This window comes from Apiospora hydei (assembly GCF_038363865.1).
Source record: "Apiospora hydei strain CBS 114990 chromosome Unknown utg000002l_segment0_segment0, whole genome shotgun sequence".
Classification (NCBI taxonomy): domain Eukaryota; kingdom Fungi; phylum Ascomycota; class Sordariomycetes; order Amphisphaeriales; family Apiosporaceae; genus Apiospora; species Apiospora hydei.
The window spans coordinates 3334118-3353794 of record NW_027117361.1 but is presented as its reverse complement, the minus strand read 5'-3'; the positions used below and the strand labels follow the sequence as shown (position 1 = coordinate 3353794).

The 19677-nt window shown below is 44.8% G+C and overlaps 2 protein-coding genes across 2 annotated transcripts; both read left to right on the top strand.

The window, feature by feature from the left end:
* Window positions 1-371: 371 nt before the first annotated feature.
* Window positions 372-8856, top strand: PG997_001057 (neurofibromin 1; the record flags this gene model as incomplete). The annotated part of the gene is given in 16 exon segments (XM_066805372.1): window positions 372-425; window positions 543-662; window positions 700-2049; window positions 2102-2448; window positions 2500-2614; window positions 2670-3737; window positions 3770-4648; window positions 4707-4994; window positions 5050-5430; window positions 5486-5572; window positions 5639-5811; window positions 5866-6542; window positions 6601-7832; window positions 7844-8433; window positions 8519-8771; window positions 8842-8856. The coding sequence occupies 16 exon segments, from the start codon at window positions 372-374 to the stop codon at window positions 8854-8856; spliced, it is 7629 nt and encodes a 2542-aa protein (XP_066675145.1).
* A 1204-nt stretch (window positions 8857-10060) lies between these two features.
* PG997_001056 (Zinc/iron permease) lies at window positions 10061-11854 on the top strand (the record flags this gene model as incomplete). The annotated part of the gene is made up of 5 exons (XM_066805371.1): window positions 10061-10371; window positions 10434-10598; window positions 10666-10906; window positions 10976-11216; window positions 11271-11854. The coding sequence occupies 5 exons, from the start codon at window positions 10061-10063 to the stop codon at window positions 11852-11854; spliced, it is 1542 nt and encodes a 513-aa protein (XP_066675144.1).
* Window positions 11855-19677: the final 7823 nt, after the last annotated feature.

Here is a 19677-nt window from a genome sequence, read left to right as displayed (position 1 = left end):
CAGGGCCCGTTCTCGAGCTGCAAACTCCTAAAACACCTATCCTGAACTGACGTGTCACCCGGCGCATTCTTGTTCCTTATTTTGCATAGCATACTCGCTCCCAAACCACCAACGCCGGCACCTATCCGTCGAGTCGATTCAGGTCCGCGCACGCACGCACGCACGCACACGAGATCCCAATCACTACGCCGCAAGCACCCCCAGCGCAAGGTGCCCTTCCGAGTTCCTGCTAGTCGTACAAGCCCCGAGACATACCGCCCTATCATTTGCGACGAGTCTTTGACAACCTCTCCCCTCCCAACCCTTCCGCTTGTATATGGCACCGTCACCATGACGAGTGGCTTCTCGATCTCGAGCCTACGGTTTACAAGATGAATGGCGATGCGGGCCTCGTGGGCTGCTTGGTCGAAAGACTTACTACCAGGGTACACTATATCATAACTCCTTTTCCTTGACGGTGACAACATGCGCTTTGGGTTGGCGGTCCCAGCGGAGGACCTGGCACAGTCATTGTCCGCCTTGCTAATGTAGCTTCCTGCCAGCTCCCACATCGTACCGGCACGCATGCCCAGGACCTACGTCAGGATGAGATAGCCGTTATTACCCGCCAAACTCTGATCAAGATCAGCTCTTCGTCGGTCGCAGTCGTGCTGGATTCCCTTGTGACGCTTTTTGGAAGAATTGGGTCGCCCCTATAAGAGCTTCGTGACGCACCCAACCCATATACTTCTATCCGAGCTTTACGTGTTAGCATTGGCCGCCGATTGCTGTCGTGCGAATTGGAAGGAGCAGCAAGATGGGGGCGATGCCAGAAACGATGCGGCATACCCGAATGGGCGGCCGCCTTCCGTCGCTCTCAACCTGCAGCGGCTCGACAATGCCCTCGTCGCGAGAATACTGGACCATTTCAAGCATATGCTCGAGCCTTTACCCGACGGCTTCTCGCTCCCTGCGCGGTCGATATTAGACGAGGATACTGCGAAGGAGGTCCTGGACCCAAGATACGGAGAACCTCTTTCGCGGGGGGTGTCGTCAAGCAGCTCGGATGATACTGCCGAAGGCAGCGGCGCCAGCCACCTGCAACCCCAAGATGTCGAGCCACATATAAGGTCAATCTGTGAATTTCTGACCGCATCAAGCTGGCCCGCGACGTTCGAATACTTCAGGGCCGTGATTTATACAGTTCGGGCAGCGGTGCCCGTTCAAGCTGGTGCGCCGCAGCCGCAAGCCTTGGCCGAAGATGAGAGGTTGTCTTTAGTGATCTTGCGCTTGCTCTCATACGCTTGGCTCGACAGCCAAAAGCTGGGACAGGTCATTCAGGAACTGTGTTCTAGCTTTCTCCATTTCCGAAAGCCTTTCCAGAGTACTATTGCGATTGTCACTCCGCTTATGATTATACGATGGCTTGATCGGTATCCCCATGAGTTTGTCAGGTTACACAATCAGCGTAGGAGGCTGGATGGTGGTGCTGATACGCTTTTCGACATGACGCAGACCATCACTGACAGCACCAGGAGGAAAACGATGCTACAGCCCTTGCAGATGATGCTGCTCTTCCTCGTACCCGAAGTCTTTGAGGTGGCCAGTAACTTGCGAGAAGCCAAGAGTGGCAGTATGGCCAAGAAGGTGCAATTCCTGGACACCCTGAGAAAACAGCTAAGAAACCAAAACGAAGTCGCAGGATACTGCTTGGTGTGTCTATTGCGTGCAGCCCGTCATTTCGATGTCGATAGCGACGCCGCGTTTGTCAGTTATGCCATGGATGTCCAGGATGAAGTACGAGATGCCGTGTTTCGCAGATACTCCCCCAGTTTAGATGGCAGTGGGTTCGATCAGGATCTGACGACAGCTGCTCTGATCAGTCTCACTCATCTCAATTTCGAGGGGTCTGTCGAGTCTCTAGTCCAGGCATGTCTGCACTCGTCTGCGCCGCAAATGTTCAAGATTTCCTTGATACAGGCGTGCTCTTACTTTGCGCGACAGCGACGAGCTGAACAGTACCGCCCCCTTTTCCTTGAAGTCGCAGGTTTCATTCAGGAACAGATGAAGGTAAATTGTCTTGCCCCCATGAACACTCACAGTATCGCTCTAATTCAAGTAGACAATGCTTGCCGTATCAACGGACATGTATCTAGGCGACCATACCTCGCAGCGCAAGGCCTCGGAGACCAGCGCGTCCAATACCGCTATGATTTGCACGATTCTGAAGTTTTTGGATGCATCACCGACAACTCTTTTCGACAATGCGCCGGCTGATAGCACGGATAAATTTTACGAGGATAACTTTGAAGCCTTCATATCATGCTTAGTCTCGGCGAACGATCAGGTCAGATCACTATCAAGCGCTATGGCGCAACGCCTATTGGCACCAGATGGCATCTTGGTCTCCCTACGTAAGGCCAAGAGACTCGAGACTCAGGGGTTCAAAATCAAATTCTGGAAACTTACGTAAGCATTTCGTGATTCGTGTCAGATGCCGGTATACTGACAACCAGCCAGCTCGCTCTCTCTCATGTCCATGTGCATGAAATACATGCAACAAGGCGACAGCACGGTCTTGGAATCAATTCACGGCTATCTTGAATCCCGGTTACTGTTACTGACCAATATCAAGGTAAGCACTTGGCAGTTAACATGAAGGCGGCACTGTGCTCACCCAAATCCCGCAGGAGCTATCGGAAGTCACAGATGAGATTCCAGAGCGGACGGCAGTGACCGCAAAGTTAGAGACACTCTTTCTCGTCTCTCTTAACTCTGCAGACATCGAGACATGCCAGCTTGTTACGTCGTGCATCGGCCTGTTCAACGACGAATGTCGCATCGTGGATTCGGCTTCAGAAACTACGAAAACAACAGTGCCCCTATTGCGGAACAGCGAAGTATTCTCCGAGATAGCGTCTCGTGCCTTTAGGTTTACCGGCGTGGTCGCTTTTCAGAAGCGGGTGCGAAATCTGCTACGCCGTATGCAATGTCCGAGCATGGGTATCTTGGAGGCTTGGGAGATTGCATTTGACAGATGGATGTATCTATCTAAAGACGTCTCTACAACTCCTATCGATAGCGTGGATGACCGCTCTCTAACGGAATGGCGTAATTATTCGGGGTTTCTTGCCTCTCTTGGCGGGATTTGCGTAGCTGATCAAGCTTACAACCTGGAGGAACCCGCTGTGGGAGGATTGCGTTGGATCGACCGGCTGTCGTCAGAGAACTTCGAGGAGACTTTGCTAAGTCGATATTTGCGTCTCGGGATCCAGCTCCTTGCGTGCAGCAATGTTCGGGTCAGGGAGTCGATGAGAGAAGTTCTATCGGTCGAGATCTCTCCCAACCTCTATCAGCCTCTGTTCAAAGCCTTGGAGTCCGAGCTCGAGGTTTTGTTCACTGGAGCGCTCGAGACGACTGGCAAAAGCCAGGACGGTGAGATTATCTTCGCGGAACAGACCACATCTCTGTTGAAAGTACTTGTTGATCGACTAGAAACACCCTCCGACCTGGGTGCAGCAGCATCGGTTCACCTAGGGTCATTGACACTGAACTTTGCTAAGTTCCTGGACAGCTCCCCTGACAATATCGGCTGCCTGAGAGTGAAGATCAAGGTCTGCCAACTCTGCGAGGTGGTGACACGGAAGAAGGAGCATTTGAACTTACGCGACGATGTGCGAATTCGTAACCAGCTGCTGGAGTTCATCTTTGGCTGGATTGCGCGCCCTCGCTCTCCCCGCGAGGGAACTTACGGAGGCGTTCGCCAAGACGAAATAGCCCGTATCCAGAGAGACCTCGACAGGGCATGTCTTCGTTCCTTGCAGAACTGACGTATCGTCTGCCCTTACAACCAGGGGATGGGCAAAATGATGCGGGAACGAGCGAGCTGAAGTCGCAGATGTTCCACACCTATTTCAATAGGTTTCTATCTCTCCTCAACTACGAGCCTATGGACATCCACAGAGGCGATATGCTGATACCTTCCACCAACCGAGACGAGACGACATCCTCGGGAGACCTGGCAATTACCATTCTGTCAAACCTACTCAGTGCAAACATTGACGTCGGTCTCAAGCATTCGCTCAGCATAGGATACCATGAAAATGTTGAAATCCGCACTGCTTTTGTCAAAGTCCTCTACAACATCCTGGTTCAAGGAACTGAGTTCAGCAACCTGTCGGACGCCGCAGTCAGCGAGAGGTACGAGGAGCTGTTGGACATCCTGACTCACGACCTGCACCTTGCTGTCGCCATCAGCACCGTCTGTCCCAGTAGCGAAGTAGACGAGTTGACGATATCATTGCTCAACATCTTCGAGACGCGTGGTCTTACCTTCGAACTCATGGAGGCGCTCATCAAACAAGAGATTGAAGATACCGAGAATGAGTCGGAGATCCTGCGTCGGAACTGTGTTGCAACCAAGATCCTTTCGGTTTATGCGAAATGGAAAGGTGCCGAATACTTACGCGCAACTCTCCAAAAGGTTGTCGAACGCCTCATGTTGACGTCGAAGGATCTTGATCTCGAGCTGGATCCTGCGCGAATACACTCACAAGAAGAGGTGCAGAAGAACGCACTGCAGCTGCGTATCGTGGCGAAGGTCTTCATCGATGACATCAGGGCCTCTTCGGCCACCATTCCAGCCTCCTTCAGGAAGATATGCAGTATCGTATGTTTTCTCGCCCCTTTCTTTCGCCCCAAACACCATCTCTAATAATCCACCGCAGATATCAGCCGCAGTCATGACTAGATTCCCCGAGGCCAAGTACACAGCAGTTGGCGCCTTCATATTCCTGAGGTTCTTTTGCCCTGCTATAGTGGCCCCTGAAGCCGAAGGGCTGGTAAGCGTAGCGCCGTCGAAAGAGATGCGGCGTGGGCTGCTCTTGATCGCCAAAGTCATCCAAAACTTGGCAAACAACGTCCTCTTTGGCGCCAAAGAGCCGTATATGTATCCTCTTAACGACTTCCTTGCGCAGAACATCTACCGCGTGACTCAATTCCTTCGAGAGATTTCGGTCCGTCACTAGCCCCAACGCTCGTTTACCTTATTATAGTACTGACGTATCTTAGATCCCACCTGACGCCGATACCCTTGATACCCCTTCTCCAGAGACCGAGACTTTCGATTTCGGCTCATGCGTGGCGCTTCACAGATTTCTCTATGACCACTGGGACCAAGTCCGGCAGAAACTCATGACGCAGACACGGAGAGACTACGTACGGTCTCCGAACGAGCTGGCCCGTGGGCGGTCTCCAGCTATCGAGCCGCTGCGCAACCTGGTTACGACCCTAGGGCCCCCACCGCTCGCCGTTACTTGGAATCGGCCCCAGATATCATCCAATGCTCCGCTTGCCTACTCCAGGTTTCAGCATTTTATGCTTCGGAATGCTTTCCGCAGCACTGAGTCGTTCATGACCTCGCGAGCTGTATACGATGGCGGCGAGAGCAAGGTACGTTCATGCACTGCAACAGACGGGAATTGTTAACTGACTCATAACCCTTTAGGATGGTTTGTCGATCATATGCGTCATTCTCCGCCATATTGATTCCGACTCCATTGATTTTGATACCCTTATATACTGCTACTTGAAGGTACGGACACGCTCCTGAATGTGGCTGCATTGCCATCCCGCCCTATCGTGGCTAACCCTTATGCAGATAGCAAGTCGCCTATGGCATCGGCCGTTTGGCCTGCTTATCGATGCAACCTGCTACAACGGGCAAAATGAGCCCCAGGACGACCTATTCAAGAAGCTTGAGCTCCTGAGCCCGACCGAGATTTCCCGTTCGCTATCCAGAATTTACGTCTACAACATGAACAGCGCGTTCAGGTATGTTCGCCCGTGAGCCACTTTTCCCCTATTCTGTTTCTGACCGAACTTAAGGAAATGTCTCCGCCGTATCCTTCGCTTGGCTACAAAGAACGAAGCAAGTGTATTCAACCCAGGCAACGTCGATTACCACCTTATCGGAAGTCTTCAAGACTTGCAGTCGCATTTCCATCTCAGCCAATTGCATCTTCCGAAAGAGACCATCAGCGTCGTGACGGATACCAGATACGTGTTCCAGAACATAACTAGGCTATCCAAAACCAGGGGCCAGATTGAAGTCATTATCAAAGTTGGTAGCCAATTCGTCCAAGTGACGACGACGAAGAAACAGGAGGTACACCCAGGCTTCCGTCTCCACGCCACCGTCAACGATATCTTCAGATTAGGCGAGGTAGAAGAAGCTCCGACATCCATCCCAACCGATGACGACTCTGCGTTTGGTCTGCGTGCAGACAATGGCAAGATAGTCATGTACTTCCAGAGCTCGAAGAAATCGGACGTTCTGCAGGCCGTTCGTGGCGCGAAAGCCAAGTACGGCAAAGATACGAGGACATTAAAGTCATACGAGAGACTTATTCGGCCACAAGATGTTCCCGGGACTCTACTCAACCTTGCGCTCACAAACCTTGCTGCCGCCGATCCCATTCTACGGCTTTCTTCATATAACTTACTGGGCGCCCTATGCAGAGCCTTTAAATTCAAGGCCGCTTCGAAGTTTATGTGTATCCGAGGTAATTCAGCCGACCTTTTCGAATATTCACATTCTCCGCTAACAACGAGATCTACCAGATATTGCCGTTCCTCTCGACCCAACCCAATTCATTGTCAATATCAGCAAGCATTTAGCCCAAGAAGAACCTCAACTGACATCAGACTTCTTGAATGAGTTCTTTGTCGGCTGGGAAAGCTTCTCGGACGAACAAAAACCATTGAGTCTTGCATATATGGCCCCTTGGCTACCGAGTCTTCGAACGTCGCTGCTTGGAGACGAGGCTGACAGCGAGAAGGGCAAAGAGCGGATTGCTGTGATCTTCCGCAAACTCATTGATGTGACTATTACGGACCCCACTCTCAACCTGACCCTGGAATACACTGTATGGCCTTCCATATACAAGGACGAAACACTGCTTGATATATTCCTCGAAGAGGTGCTAAAGGCGGCTTTGGCGCTCGGAATGCATGATGAGCAGACCCAGTGCCTGACATCCATCATCACGGCGATGGGTACCATCACACTCCGGGGCAAGGTCATCTCGCGTTTGCGAAAGGCCCTCAACCGGTCATCCCAGCGGCCCACCAAGTACATGCCGGATAACGCTGTCTGGCCAGAGATCTGTACCCTGCTCCAATTCTGCCTGTCGTTGTCGTTCGACTGTGGCGTCCAGTCCCAGCTTTATCTGCCCGAGATCTTCCATGTGGTCACTATGCTCGCCAATACCGGTCCCTCGGATGTTCGCATTCTAGTACACAGGCTCCTTATAAACTCTATACATGCCGCCTGCACCTCGTTCAATCTGGAAGAAGCAAAGTTGTCGAAACTACGCGGCGCTCTCGACACGCTGTCGGAACCAAGAAACGAAATCTTTTCACCTCCGGTATTTACTCGCGACGGTGCCTCCATTTCGACGAACCAGGAGAATGGCCAGACCCTTGTCGGTACGGAGAGTCTGGCTGCCCTCCTCTTCGACATCTGTTCTACTGCTGCCCCGTCCATAGACATGGCCAATGCTTGGCGGTCCAGATGGATGAGTCTCGTGGCTAGCACCGCGTTCCAGAACAACCCCGCGGTCCAGCCAAGGGCTTTCACTGTGATGGGATGTCTGGCTCGGGAGGAAGTGGACGACGATCTGCTTTATCAGGTTCTGGTCGCCCTCCGTAGTGCGGTGGGTCGATTTGGCGAAGACAATAACGAGATGTTGATTGCCATAGTAACTTCGCTGTCGAAGATGATGGGCAAGTTGCTGACTACCTCTCGATATGGCCTGCAGCTGTTCTGGCTTGCAATCTCGCTGCTTCGTCTGGTTCCCCCAAGCCTGTTCAATTGCGCAGCCAGTTTTCTGGAGGCGGTACTTACCAATATTGGATCGTCAGGGAGGTGCGCAACGGGAAGATGGCACACGTCTTGATCCAAGGTCGCGCCCAGCTAGAGGATGCCGCGCTGCCGCTGGATGACTTGTACGGCATCCACTTCACGGTTGAAAACTTCCACTTCGCCATAGCCGCTTGCCTCATCCGTGGACTGACGGACACCATGACCAAGGGTACTGCCCTGCGCGTCCTTTCGACCCTCTTGGAGATGAGCAACCCTGTGGTAGGCCGGCCCGAACAAGTCCCATCGGACATGCTCGCGTCCCCATACTTTGCCCTTGTACAGTCGCGAACAGTAGGGTCAGACGAACTCAAAGAAACACTGTGGCAGTCGGGCATTAACCCCATGGGGGTGATGACAATGCCGCAGGTGCGGACGAATCCGGAACTGCCCATGGTGAAGGACAAGGACATGTTGTTGAACACAGCCATTGCACTCGTGGATTTTCAGTACCTGCAAGATTCCGTCCAGCACCGGACCCTCCTGTGGCTGAACGAGCTGGCTATAATGCGGCCCGCTGTCATCGCTCATCTGTAAGTTCAACCCCATGCATGAGACATTCTTTACGGAAGAGAAGAAGGCGAGGAAAAGAAGGATGAAGCTAATGATTAATTTCAGGAGCTTCCCTGTCGTCCAGATACTGGATGATATTCTGCTGCACTGCCAGAACTCGACCACGCTCGAAGCCGCGCACACGTTGCTCCAGGCCATGACTTCGGACCGCAGCATCTCGGCGGCGATGGAGACGAGCGGTGTGCTCAACGAGATACTCGAAGACGTGGGCTTCGGAGGCCTCTGGAGATCGTGCTCATTCAGTCAGGGCCAGGAACCCGACAAGCAGTGCTTTGCTCTGACCGAGAAGCTCATTGAGGTAAGCTTGGAACGACGGGGGTCCGTCCCTTATCACGCAATGATCTAGACTAACATATATAACTGCACAGCTCATCATCATCTAAGATGCACGAAGAGAAGTGCCTCGCTAAGGGGGAGTCAGTGATCAGAGAGGAGGGAGGGACTGATGGAGAAGTAGTGGCATGGCAGGGACGGTGGTGGCGTGGGATGAGACAAGTCCCTTCCAAAAGCTTTTTTTTCGATCTACCCTTGAGTGTATGGTAGAACTGGACCTTCTCGACAAGGTATAAGTCATGGCATGTCTTGTTAGAAGGACATAGCGAGCGCAAGGTGTAAATGCATTACGTGATTCAATTGCTACCTACGTTAGGTACTCATCAATTGGTGTGCAACGAAGAAGAGTGCTCTTTCTCGGCCAAGCCCCCTGAACGAATGGTACGTTGTGGACGGGTGTTGTGTTGCCCCATCGAGATTCGGTTTACTAACTTTTTTCTTCTTTTCGCTGAGCGGAGGCAGCTGCCGCCAACTTCCGCCTCTTTGCACACACCTGATGTATCAATTTGAATACCAACTGATCTTTCCCATTGATGGCGTGCCATAACGGCTGCCTTCTCGGGTGCGTAGACACCTTGATGGCTACCAAGCAATTGCCAAGCCGGAGGGGCAGGGACGACCAACGGCCTAGCGAAAATTTCAACATGGCTTGGAGAATCTGCTCACCAGAATGGCTTGCCCTGCTACGAGGGTCTCGACTTCCAGGCGTGACAGGTTGACCGCACTTTCTCTCGCCTGGGTTTGGGTTTGCCTGAATGCAAGATGGCCGTCGTCAGTGATCCAATGGGGCACACTGGCATAGAACGTCCTCAAAGCGCCGCATCGAGTGGAAGCCCGCCATACACATTACATTGCCCCATAGCAGCACACCGCGTGATTTCGACGGAAAACAGAGCTCACACGGGATTTTGAGCAGAAGCGTAAAATAGAGAAAATGTCTTTCCATGTTCAAGTCCCTCCTCCACCTCGCCAAGGAGCCGCATGTCTATCAAGGTTCTCAGATCGAAGACGACAGCCAATGCAAGTGCCTCCCGGTTCCACACAGAGGGGATTCTCCCATGGTGCGCCAAGAGTGCAACTCCGTAAATGCCAAGAGATGCCACCATGTACGAACATGGGGCCTGTGAGCAGCGGACTAACAATATATAACAGAGGTGTAAGGCGATTGCTGGGTTTGGGGACTTGCAGACGACGGACTGTCCAACGGCTACTAGGAAAACATCAAGTGTAACGACTCCCACATCGGTATTCAACATGGTATCTAGTATGCGCAACTCGGGCGGATGGACGCGAGCCCTCCTCGCGTCGCTCCTGTTGCTAGGAGAGGCGTCAGCACACCATATGGCACCAAATGCCCGCCGGCAGCAGCAGGCGACGACGACGCCGCCTCCCGCACCGACAACCACCGCCTCTCCGAAGGTTACGGCCATATCAGACTGCCACAACCACGGCGCCACCGTATTTTGCATGTTTGGCACATCTGAATATCAGATCCTCGGGCAGGCTACAGCAACAACGCCCCCGCCGCCTGCTTATACGGACTGTCACAACCACGGATCGGACATGTGAGTAGGCCCCTCAGACCCCTACCGGCTTTCGAGTGGGTGACTAACTTCGATACAAAAAGGTTCTGCGTTGGTCCCGATGGCAGCGATGTCGAGGTCGCTCCCGAGGGTAGCGCACATGAGTCCGAAGGAAAGCCAGAAGGTGATCACGGCCACGGCCACGGCCACGGGGAAGGCGATGCCTCCTCTCAGGGCGGGGTTAACTGCCATTTTCACGCCGGCGTCGAGTATGTTTCCCCCTTCCATATTTCTCCAACTTTCAGCATCAGGCCATTAACGGGGAATACGTTCCAGGCATTGTGTAGGTGCCGGTCAATCGGAGGCGTCAGCGGCAACAGCATCATGTGGACGACGAGACCGAGATTACAACGTATCAATCCGGATAGGACTCTTGTTCGCGATTCTCGTCACCAGTTTCCTAGGCGCCGCCTTGCCCATCGTCCTTACCCCTGTCCTTCCGGAAAAACTCGGCATAATCAATGTGTTCTTCAAACAATTCGGCACAGGAATCATTATATCAACTGCATTTATCCATGTACGTGAGATCACCCATTTCCTGGACACGAGCGATGTTGTACTGACAGATTCCTTGCCTACATGATAGCTCTTCACACACGCTTTCCTCATGTTCAACAACGAATGTCTTAAAGACCAAATCAAATTTGAAGGTACAACGGCTGCCATGGTGATGGCCGGTCTTGTCATTTCTTTCTTTGTGGACTACGGCTGCCACCGCTTGGCCAACAAGCGAAAAGAACTCAACCAGACGGCGGCCAGTGCGACATCTAACAATGGGCTCATTAATGTCTTGATCCTCGAGGCTGGCATAATATTCCATTCGATATGTAAGACATGCTGTCGGGTCCTTGCGGAAGTACGTGCTAACAAGAGCCTTGTAGTGGTCGGTCTCACCCTTGTCGTAGCGGGCGACTCCTTTTTCATCACCCTCTTCGTCGTGATCCTCTTCCACCAGATGTTTGAAGGCTTCGCGCTGGGTGTCCGCATCGCGGCGGTCCAGCAGCATGAGCCGTCCTCCGCAACAAATGCGTCACATCTCCCGTCAGTCGAGCCCCCGTCGGCCGAGGCTAAGACGATAGCCGGCGGTTCCGACGACGGCGGCAGCCACGGCTCCTCCTCTGCCCCGATTACGTCTTCTTCGTCGAGGCGCGTCAGCCTGTGGATGTGGAAGAAGCTGTCGATGGCCGCCGTCTTTGGCATTACGACGCCAATCGGCATGGCCATTGGTATCGCCGTCCTGCAGAGCTTTAACGGCCAGGATCCCCACACCCTCAAGGTCATCGGTTCCCTCGACGCCCTATCGGCCGGCATTCTGCTCTGGGTCGGAATCGTCGGGATGTGGGCGCATGACTGGATGATGGAAGGCGGCGAGCTCTTCAATGCCGGCGCCTTGCGGACGGCGTGCGGCTTGGTGGGACTCGTCACGGGTATGGCGGCCATGGGCGTTTTGGGAATATGGGCTTAAAATAGCCCGTTTTCTGAGACGAGTTACCTGGGGAAAATATGTGCCAACCTTTAAGCGTGCGACAGTTGTTTCGACTGCATTGAAAGAAAGCGTGTCTGGTTTGATGTCATCGAGAAAACGACACGAACAAAACTGATATCCTCGAGAAAGTGGCAGAGACAACATTGATACTATAGAGAAATGAGAGCGTTTTACAGTCGCAGCTTTCTGTTGTCCTCCCTTGAAGGTGTGTCGGAAGACAGGGAAGCACATGGATCGATCAAGACTGAACTACCCATCTATATCACCCCCAGATAGTAATCGACATAGTAAAAGCCCACACCGACCAGGCCAATAGAGGCAAATACATGGATGAATGCCAAGTAAGTCCCTTAATCAGAGAGAAGACCGACGCTTTCATCCAATACAATCGAAAGAACTGTCGCACGCCTAGAGGTCAAGTTAGACATAGACATATCCCCTCGATGGGGAAAGCGTAGCTTTTTGGTATCATAGTTTCCGCAAATGATCAAGAGGGAATTTACCCATAAAGCACAGCACAATATGAAATATTATGGGAGCAGCGCAAGGTATAAGACGTGGTACACACATTTTGAACAACCAAAATGTGTGTTTTCCTTGCCCCTATGTGTGGAAAGTGATGGGGGAGGGGGAGGTGTAACTGGCCGTATGCTTGCTACGTATGCTTTTGAATTTATGGCCCGTGCGGGAACAATTTCTGCCAGAGGCAGGAAATGAAATTGGGCGCAGGAACAAGGAAACTCCGACCGACACCAGGCCCTGTGCAGCCACTGCTGAGCGGAGCCCACAACACAAGAGCCACATGCGCCACACCCCCGCCGGCCACATCCAAGATGCCTCCTGACGGATGGCTTCTACGGCCAGGCTTCGGCCTAACCGAACGAGAAACTCTCGCAAGCAGCAATGCACACTCGAAACTTCCTCGCTAGAAACTTACTCGCTAATGGGTATCCCCTTTTGATCAAGTTACCTCAGCGGGTTATGTACTCCAATCGTATTTAGCATTCAAGGGGATAAAGCCCTGCCGAAGGTAGCTACAGCTAGATGGAAGAAAATCCCATCCTACACCAACACTCTGCCACATCCCAAGACCTGGCCCAGCTCATAACTCACCAAGCAACCACTGCGACCACGCCCATCCAAGGTAAGCTCAGACCTCGCAGTCCCTAGGGGAGACTGGAGCTCCCCCGCATGCTTGTTATCATTGGAAGGCGTCGGACGTCGGCTGATCAGTTTAGCTAACCGCTGTAAGTAAACACGTCTTAGAGTTAAATGTGGCTGGTTACTTGCATGCGGCTTGATGTGGCTGCACGGAGTTTATGCTGGGAGCTAAGTCCTATTGTCTCTATTAAGGAATTAAACTCTATAATAAGCATCTATTTATTATAGAGTTTAATTATATATAACGTGGTTTACCACTACGCGACGTATATTACTTAGCGACGCACTTTTTCTATTTTTCGACCTTTTTATATTAATTAATTTAGCCACAACGCTTAAAATTAATTAAAACTATTCGCTATTCGATTCCTCGCTTAATTTTATATCCTTTTCGTATATTTATATATTATGACTTATTTCGCCGTAAATATTACAGCGCTTTTCACCGGTCGCCCTCCGCTTTAACGAACCCTTATTTTTACCTTTATTAAGCGTTAAACGCTTTTCTTTTACCTTTTCGTTTTATAATTACTAAGATTCTTTAATAATAAAGGCTTTTTTAAATTAAACTCGCGACTTTTTAATTCTCCGGCGCTTAAAAAGTGTTAAATTAGCCTCTTTTAATATATATATCCTATCGCGTATAAGGGTTATTTTATAGGCTATTTTAATTATACTTTTCGCTATTTAATTTACCGTATTTAAAATCGGCGTTAAAAAGCTTTTTTAATAAGTAAATATTCTTTTTTAATATAAGTAAAGTGTTTAATTATTTATTAAGGGTTAAACGACGTTTAAAGGTTATAAGTACTAGTCGTCCTTAAACGAAATGGGTTAAATATAAGCGTCTAGAGATATATATTTAATTTATTAATCACCTCGTCGAGATTATAAGGGATTAAATTAAAAGCGTTAAATCCGGATTTAATATTATTTCCCGTAAAAACAGCGAAATACGCGGCCTTAAAAGCGATAAAGAACTTAAGCTTCGTGATGTAGTTTATTAAAGCCTTAATAAACAGTTCGATTTTCTTTAAATAAGTACGCTTTAAAGCCGAATAAAATGCTATATCGAGTGGCTAGAGCAGGTAAAATAAATAAGGAGGCATACCGAGTGTAATAATATTATTATTTTAATAGTATACTTTAAATTCGGCCGAAATATAACTCTCGTGATTATCGATAATTAAAAGGCGGTGGGAATTTTTCGTTTACGTTTTAATGTATTTATTAAAGTGTTTAATTTAGTTTAAGCTTATTTCGTTATTAGTTTAACTATTAAAAGTCGGTTTAATCACTTAATCGCCCGGTAAATCGGTTTCGTAAGATTAATTCGTAAAGTAATATTAACTTTAAACGATTAAGAACGGCGGAATATATTAGCTTTACGAATTAATGCATTTAATCGCCGTTGCTTATTCCCGATTACTAAGCTAGATCGACTTCGCTTTTCTACGCCGCTCGGCGTGTATTACGACGAGTATTAACCCGATTATACTTATTATAAAGCCGATTTCGTTAAAATTCTAAATATTTTTATTAACGATCTCGTATTTCGCCTTTATATTCACGATTAGCGTAAACTAACCGGAAATAATTTTAAAATCTTTATAAAAAACTTTTTAATAATTATATCGACGATTTATTATAATTTTTAAGTCCGGGTTACGGTTAATAAAGCGCTTAACCTAGTGCTTACCGACGCGGTCGCCGCCGCGCAACGCGATAAAAAAATTAGCTATATTTTTTACACTAGCGAAATCGGGAGCTATCCCTCGGATATTTAAATTAATTATATATTTACGAAGTACCTCTTTTTTAATTAAATTTAGTTTACGTCGTTTCGGTCGGATTTCGCGTTTTAAAATTCGGCCGTAAATTTAATAACGTAAAGTCGATTCGAGTATATTATAAGCTTTTACTACTACTCTTTAACTTATTTAATTCGGTCCGTTTCGTATCGCTTAAATTATTAAAACTATCCGATCTTTTTAAGATTAATTAGGTATTATAATTATAAAAGTATTACGCGTTAAAGTTTAATTATATTATAATTAAATTTAAATATATCGCTAAGTAATATACGTCGCGTAGTAGTAAACCACGTTAGTGATTTAAGTTTTTATATATTATAACTTAATTAAGTTCCTCCCGCTTTAATTTTTTTAAAGGAATTTTTTAATAATTTTATTAACGAGGTTTATTATTACGCGACGTATATTACTTAGCGACGTATTTAAATTTAATTTTAATATAATTAAACTTTAACGCGTAATACTTTTATAATTATAATACTTAATTAATTTTAAAAAATCGGATAGTTTTAATAATTTAAACGATACGAACCGAACCGAATTAAATAAGTTAAAAAGTAATAATAAAAGTTTATAATATACTCGAATTAATTTTACGTTATCGAATTTACGGCCGAGTTTTAAAACGCGAAATCCGACCGAAACGACGTAAATTAAATTTAATTGAAAAAAGGTATTTTATAAACATATAATTAATTTAAATATTCAAAGGATGCCTCTCGATCTCGCTAGTATAAAAGATATAGCTAATTTTTTTTACCGCGTCGCGCGGTAGCGACCGCGCCGGTAAGCACTAAATTAGGCGCTTTATCGACCGTAACTCGAACTTAAAGATTAAAATAAATCGTCGGTATAATTATTAAAAAGCTTTTTACGAGGATTTTAAAATTATTTCCGGCTAGTTTACGCTAGTCGCGAATATAAAAGCGAAATATAAGATTATTAACGAAAATATTAAAAATTTCGATAAAACCGGCTTTATAATAAATATAATTAAGTTAACTTTTATTATAATACGCGCCGATCGGCGTGGGAAGGCGAAATCGGTTTAACTTAATAATCGAGAATAATCGACGGCGATTAAATGTATTAATTCGTAAGGCTAATATATTTCGCTTCTTTTAATTATTTAAGGTTAATATTACTTCGCGAACTAATCGCGCGAGAGTAGTTTACCGGGCGATTAGGTAATTAAATCGATTTTTAATAAATAAATTAATAATAAAATAAGCTTAAAATAAATTAAGTATTTCGATAAATATATTAAATCGTAAACGAAAAGTCGCTACCGCCTCTTAATTTTTAACGGCTACGAGAGCTATATTTCGGCCGAATTCGAAATATATTACTAAGATAATAATATTATTACAATTAATATACCTCTTTATTTATCGCACTTACTTTAATCTCTTAATATAATACTTTATTCGCCTTTAAAGCGTGTTTATTCGAAGGAAATCGAGCTATTTATTAAGGCCTTAATAAATTATATTATAAAGCTCGAGTTTTTTATCGCGTTTAAAGCTATATATTTCGCTATTTTTACGGAAATTAATATTAAATTTAAATTTAACGTAATCTACGGTCTAATTAAATATACGGTTTAATTAAACACTTTCTAAGGCCTCGTATAACGAAATATAAATTAATTCTATTATAACGTATTTAATATATTAAAATTAATCGGAATCCTTTTTTTTAAATACTTTTATATTATTTTAATAAGTGCGCGTATTATACCCGGGCTCCTTATAGATTTTATAGCGTCGCGGGCGCGTTTTAAGCCTTTTATATAACTATTACTCCGGCGCGATTTATCCTATAATTATTTATTAATATTTTTTTTAAGATTATAAGTTTTTTTTAGTTTATATATAAAGTAATTTTTTATTTTATAGCCGTTTTTTTTCGTACGGCGGCGCCGGCTAAGTATTTTATTTATTTTTCGTAGTGCGATTATTTTACCTTTTAAAAAAGCGAGCCGGTATATTATTTACGTTATACTTTTCGTAATTTAATTAAGTTTAATTAAAATTAACGTCGAAAAGCTATTTTAATGCCGTATAATACGGTTTTAAACGTATTCGATTTAAAATTAAGCTTTAATCGAGTTATTTAAAGTTTTTAATTCTTAAGGAATAAGTAAGCCGGAAAACGTCCCCGGAAGTGTTAAAGTACGTAGTTTTATATTTAACTATAAAATAATATATTCCGGATCGTACGGGACGAGTCTTGTCCCTCGAAAGCCTCTTTATATATTCGAAACGGTGAAAATCCCCTGGAACGTTTTTAAAAACGCTGGTAGGAAATCCTCTTTTAAGATATAGGTAATATACGCTTGTATAAAACCTTTAATTTCTTTTCGTACGCCCTTTTTAACGCACGAAAATAGCCGATATTAAGAGGTTAAAGTTTATACGACGAATAAAAAAATATATAAAGTATAATAATCGAGTTTTTTTATAGTAAAACTCGAAAGTTATCGAGTGGTAACTCTTATAGCCGTTAAGGATTAATAAGCGGTAAATACTTTTCGTACGAGACTTCGTGTGTTTATCGAAGTATTAAATCTAATCCTCGCCTTTTTATTCGTGGTTCAGCTATTTTTAGTGGCTGCGATTACCTAGTTTTTCGGTAATAGGCTATTTTCGTACTAGGAAAAGAGGTGCGTTTTCCCGGTAAAGATAATGTATAGAGGGATAGCGTAACCGTGTAATTCGACGCCTTAGATTACTGTAACCTATTCCCGGTTTTTTTACTATATTACCTTAAGCTTTCCGCGTTAATCGAAGGTGGTTACGATTATTTTAAACGAGATTTAATTTATAAAAAACCCGGTTTCGTTAAAGTTATATATATATATACATATTTTAAATTTTATATTTATTAATTATATTCCGTACGAAAGTAAACTACGCGCGATACGCGTCGGGATTTTTATAAAAGACTCTTTAATAATCGATTTTTTTAATTAAAACGCGTCCGGAGATTTAATTATTATCGTATAAAGTTAAAAGCTTAATTAATATCGACGCGTTCCGCGTTACGTAAATTAAATAATCGATTCGTTATATTTTTAATATTATTTATTCGAGGCGGAAACGATCGCGAATTTAAATTAATTATATATTATATAATTAATTACTTTTCGGAATTCGTAAACTTTTACGTTAACGATTACGTATCTCGTCGTAAAATATCACCGCGACGTCGGTAACGTAAGGTTATATAAGGGATATTATATATTCGCGCTGCGGCTTATACGTATAATTTAAGGTTTTTTTAAAGCGTTTAAAGCGTTAATTATATATCGTTTTCTTTTTATTAATTTATTATTGTAAGTAATAAAAATATAAGGTATAAAATATAAGTTATACGGAATTAAAAAAAAGTGTTTAATTAAACCGTGTGTTTAATTAAACCGTGGATTACGTTAGTTTATAAAATAATTTTTATATATAATCGAATATGTATTTTAAAAAAGGCTAATTTAGCCTTTTCGAAGCGCCGAAGAGTTAAAAAGTCGCGAGTTTAACTTAGAGAAACCTTTACGATTAAAGAATCTCGAAGGCTACAGGACGAAAAAATAAAAAGAAGCGTCCAGCGACTAATAAAGGCGAAAATAATAGTTTATTAAAAAGGCGCGCGACGGGCGGCAGGCGCTATAAAATCTGCGGCGAGATAAGCTATAATGCGTAAACATATAAAAAATATATAGAATCGAGTAGCGAATTAAATAACGAATAAATTTAATTAATTTAAAGCGTCGTAATTAAAATAACTTTTATAAAAGTATCGAAAAGTAATAAAGGTAAACTATTTAATAATACGGGCCACTTAATAATAAACCACGTTATATTACGAAGCTCGAGTTTTTTATTACGTTTAAAACTATATATTTTACTATTTTTATAAAATTTAATATTAAATCTAAATTTAACGTATTCGGCTTAGTATTTTATAACTTAAACGAGGTAATTAATAAGTTAAATATACGTCTCTAAACGTTTATACTTAATTTATTATATTCGGGAACGGCTAATACTTACGACTTTTAAACGCCGTTTAACCTTTAATAAATAACTAATTAAGCACTTTACTTATATTAAAAAAGGGTATCTATTTATTAAAAAAGCTTTTCAACGCTGATTTTAAATATAATAAATTAAATAACGTGGTTTACTACCTCGCCGAATATATTACCTCGCCGGATATTTTTTTATTAACTTATTTAATTAAACTTTAACACGTAATAACTTAATAATTATAATACCGATTAAATTTAAAGAAGATAAGCGACATGAAAAAGACCGAATAAAAGTAACTAAAGAGCTATTACGAAAGCGTATAATATCCCTTTATTTACGTTAAGCGACCGAATTAATAGCCGAAACTTACGACGCGAAATCCGATAGCGACAGTATAAATTAAATTTAATAAAAAAGAAGTACTTCGTAATTATATATTTAATTTAAATATTCGAGGAATATTTTTTAATATTAGTATTATAAAAAATATAGCTAATTTTTTACCGCGTCGCGCGAGGGCGACCGTGTTAGTAAGCATTAAGTTAAGCGCTTTATCGACCGTAACCCGGACTTTAAGACTTAAATAAACCGTCGATACGATTATTAAAGGGCTTTTTATAAAAATCTAGGTGTTATTTCCGGTTAGTTTAAGCTAGTCGCGAATATTAAGGTAAAATACGGTATTTTTAACGAAGATATTTTTAATTTTAACGAAACCGGCTTTATAATAAATATAATCGGGTTAATACTCATTATAATACGCGCCGATCGGCGTAAAAAAGCGAAGTTAATTTAGTTT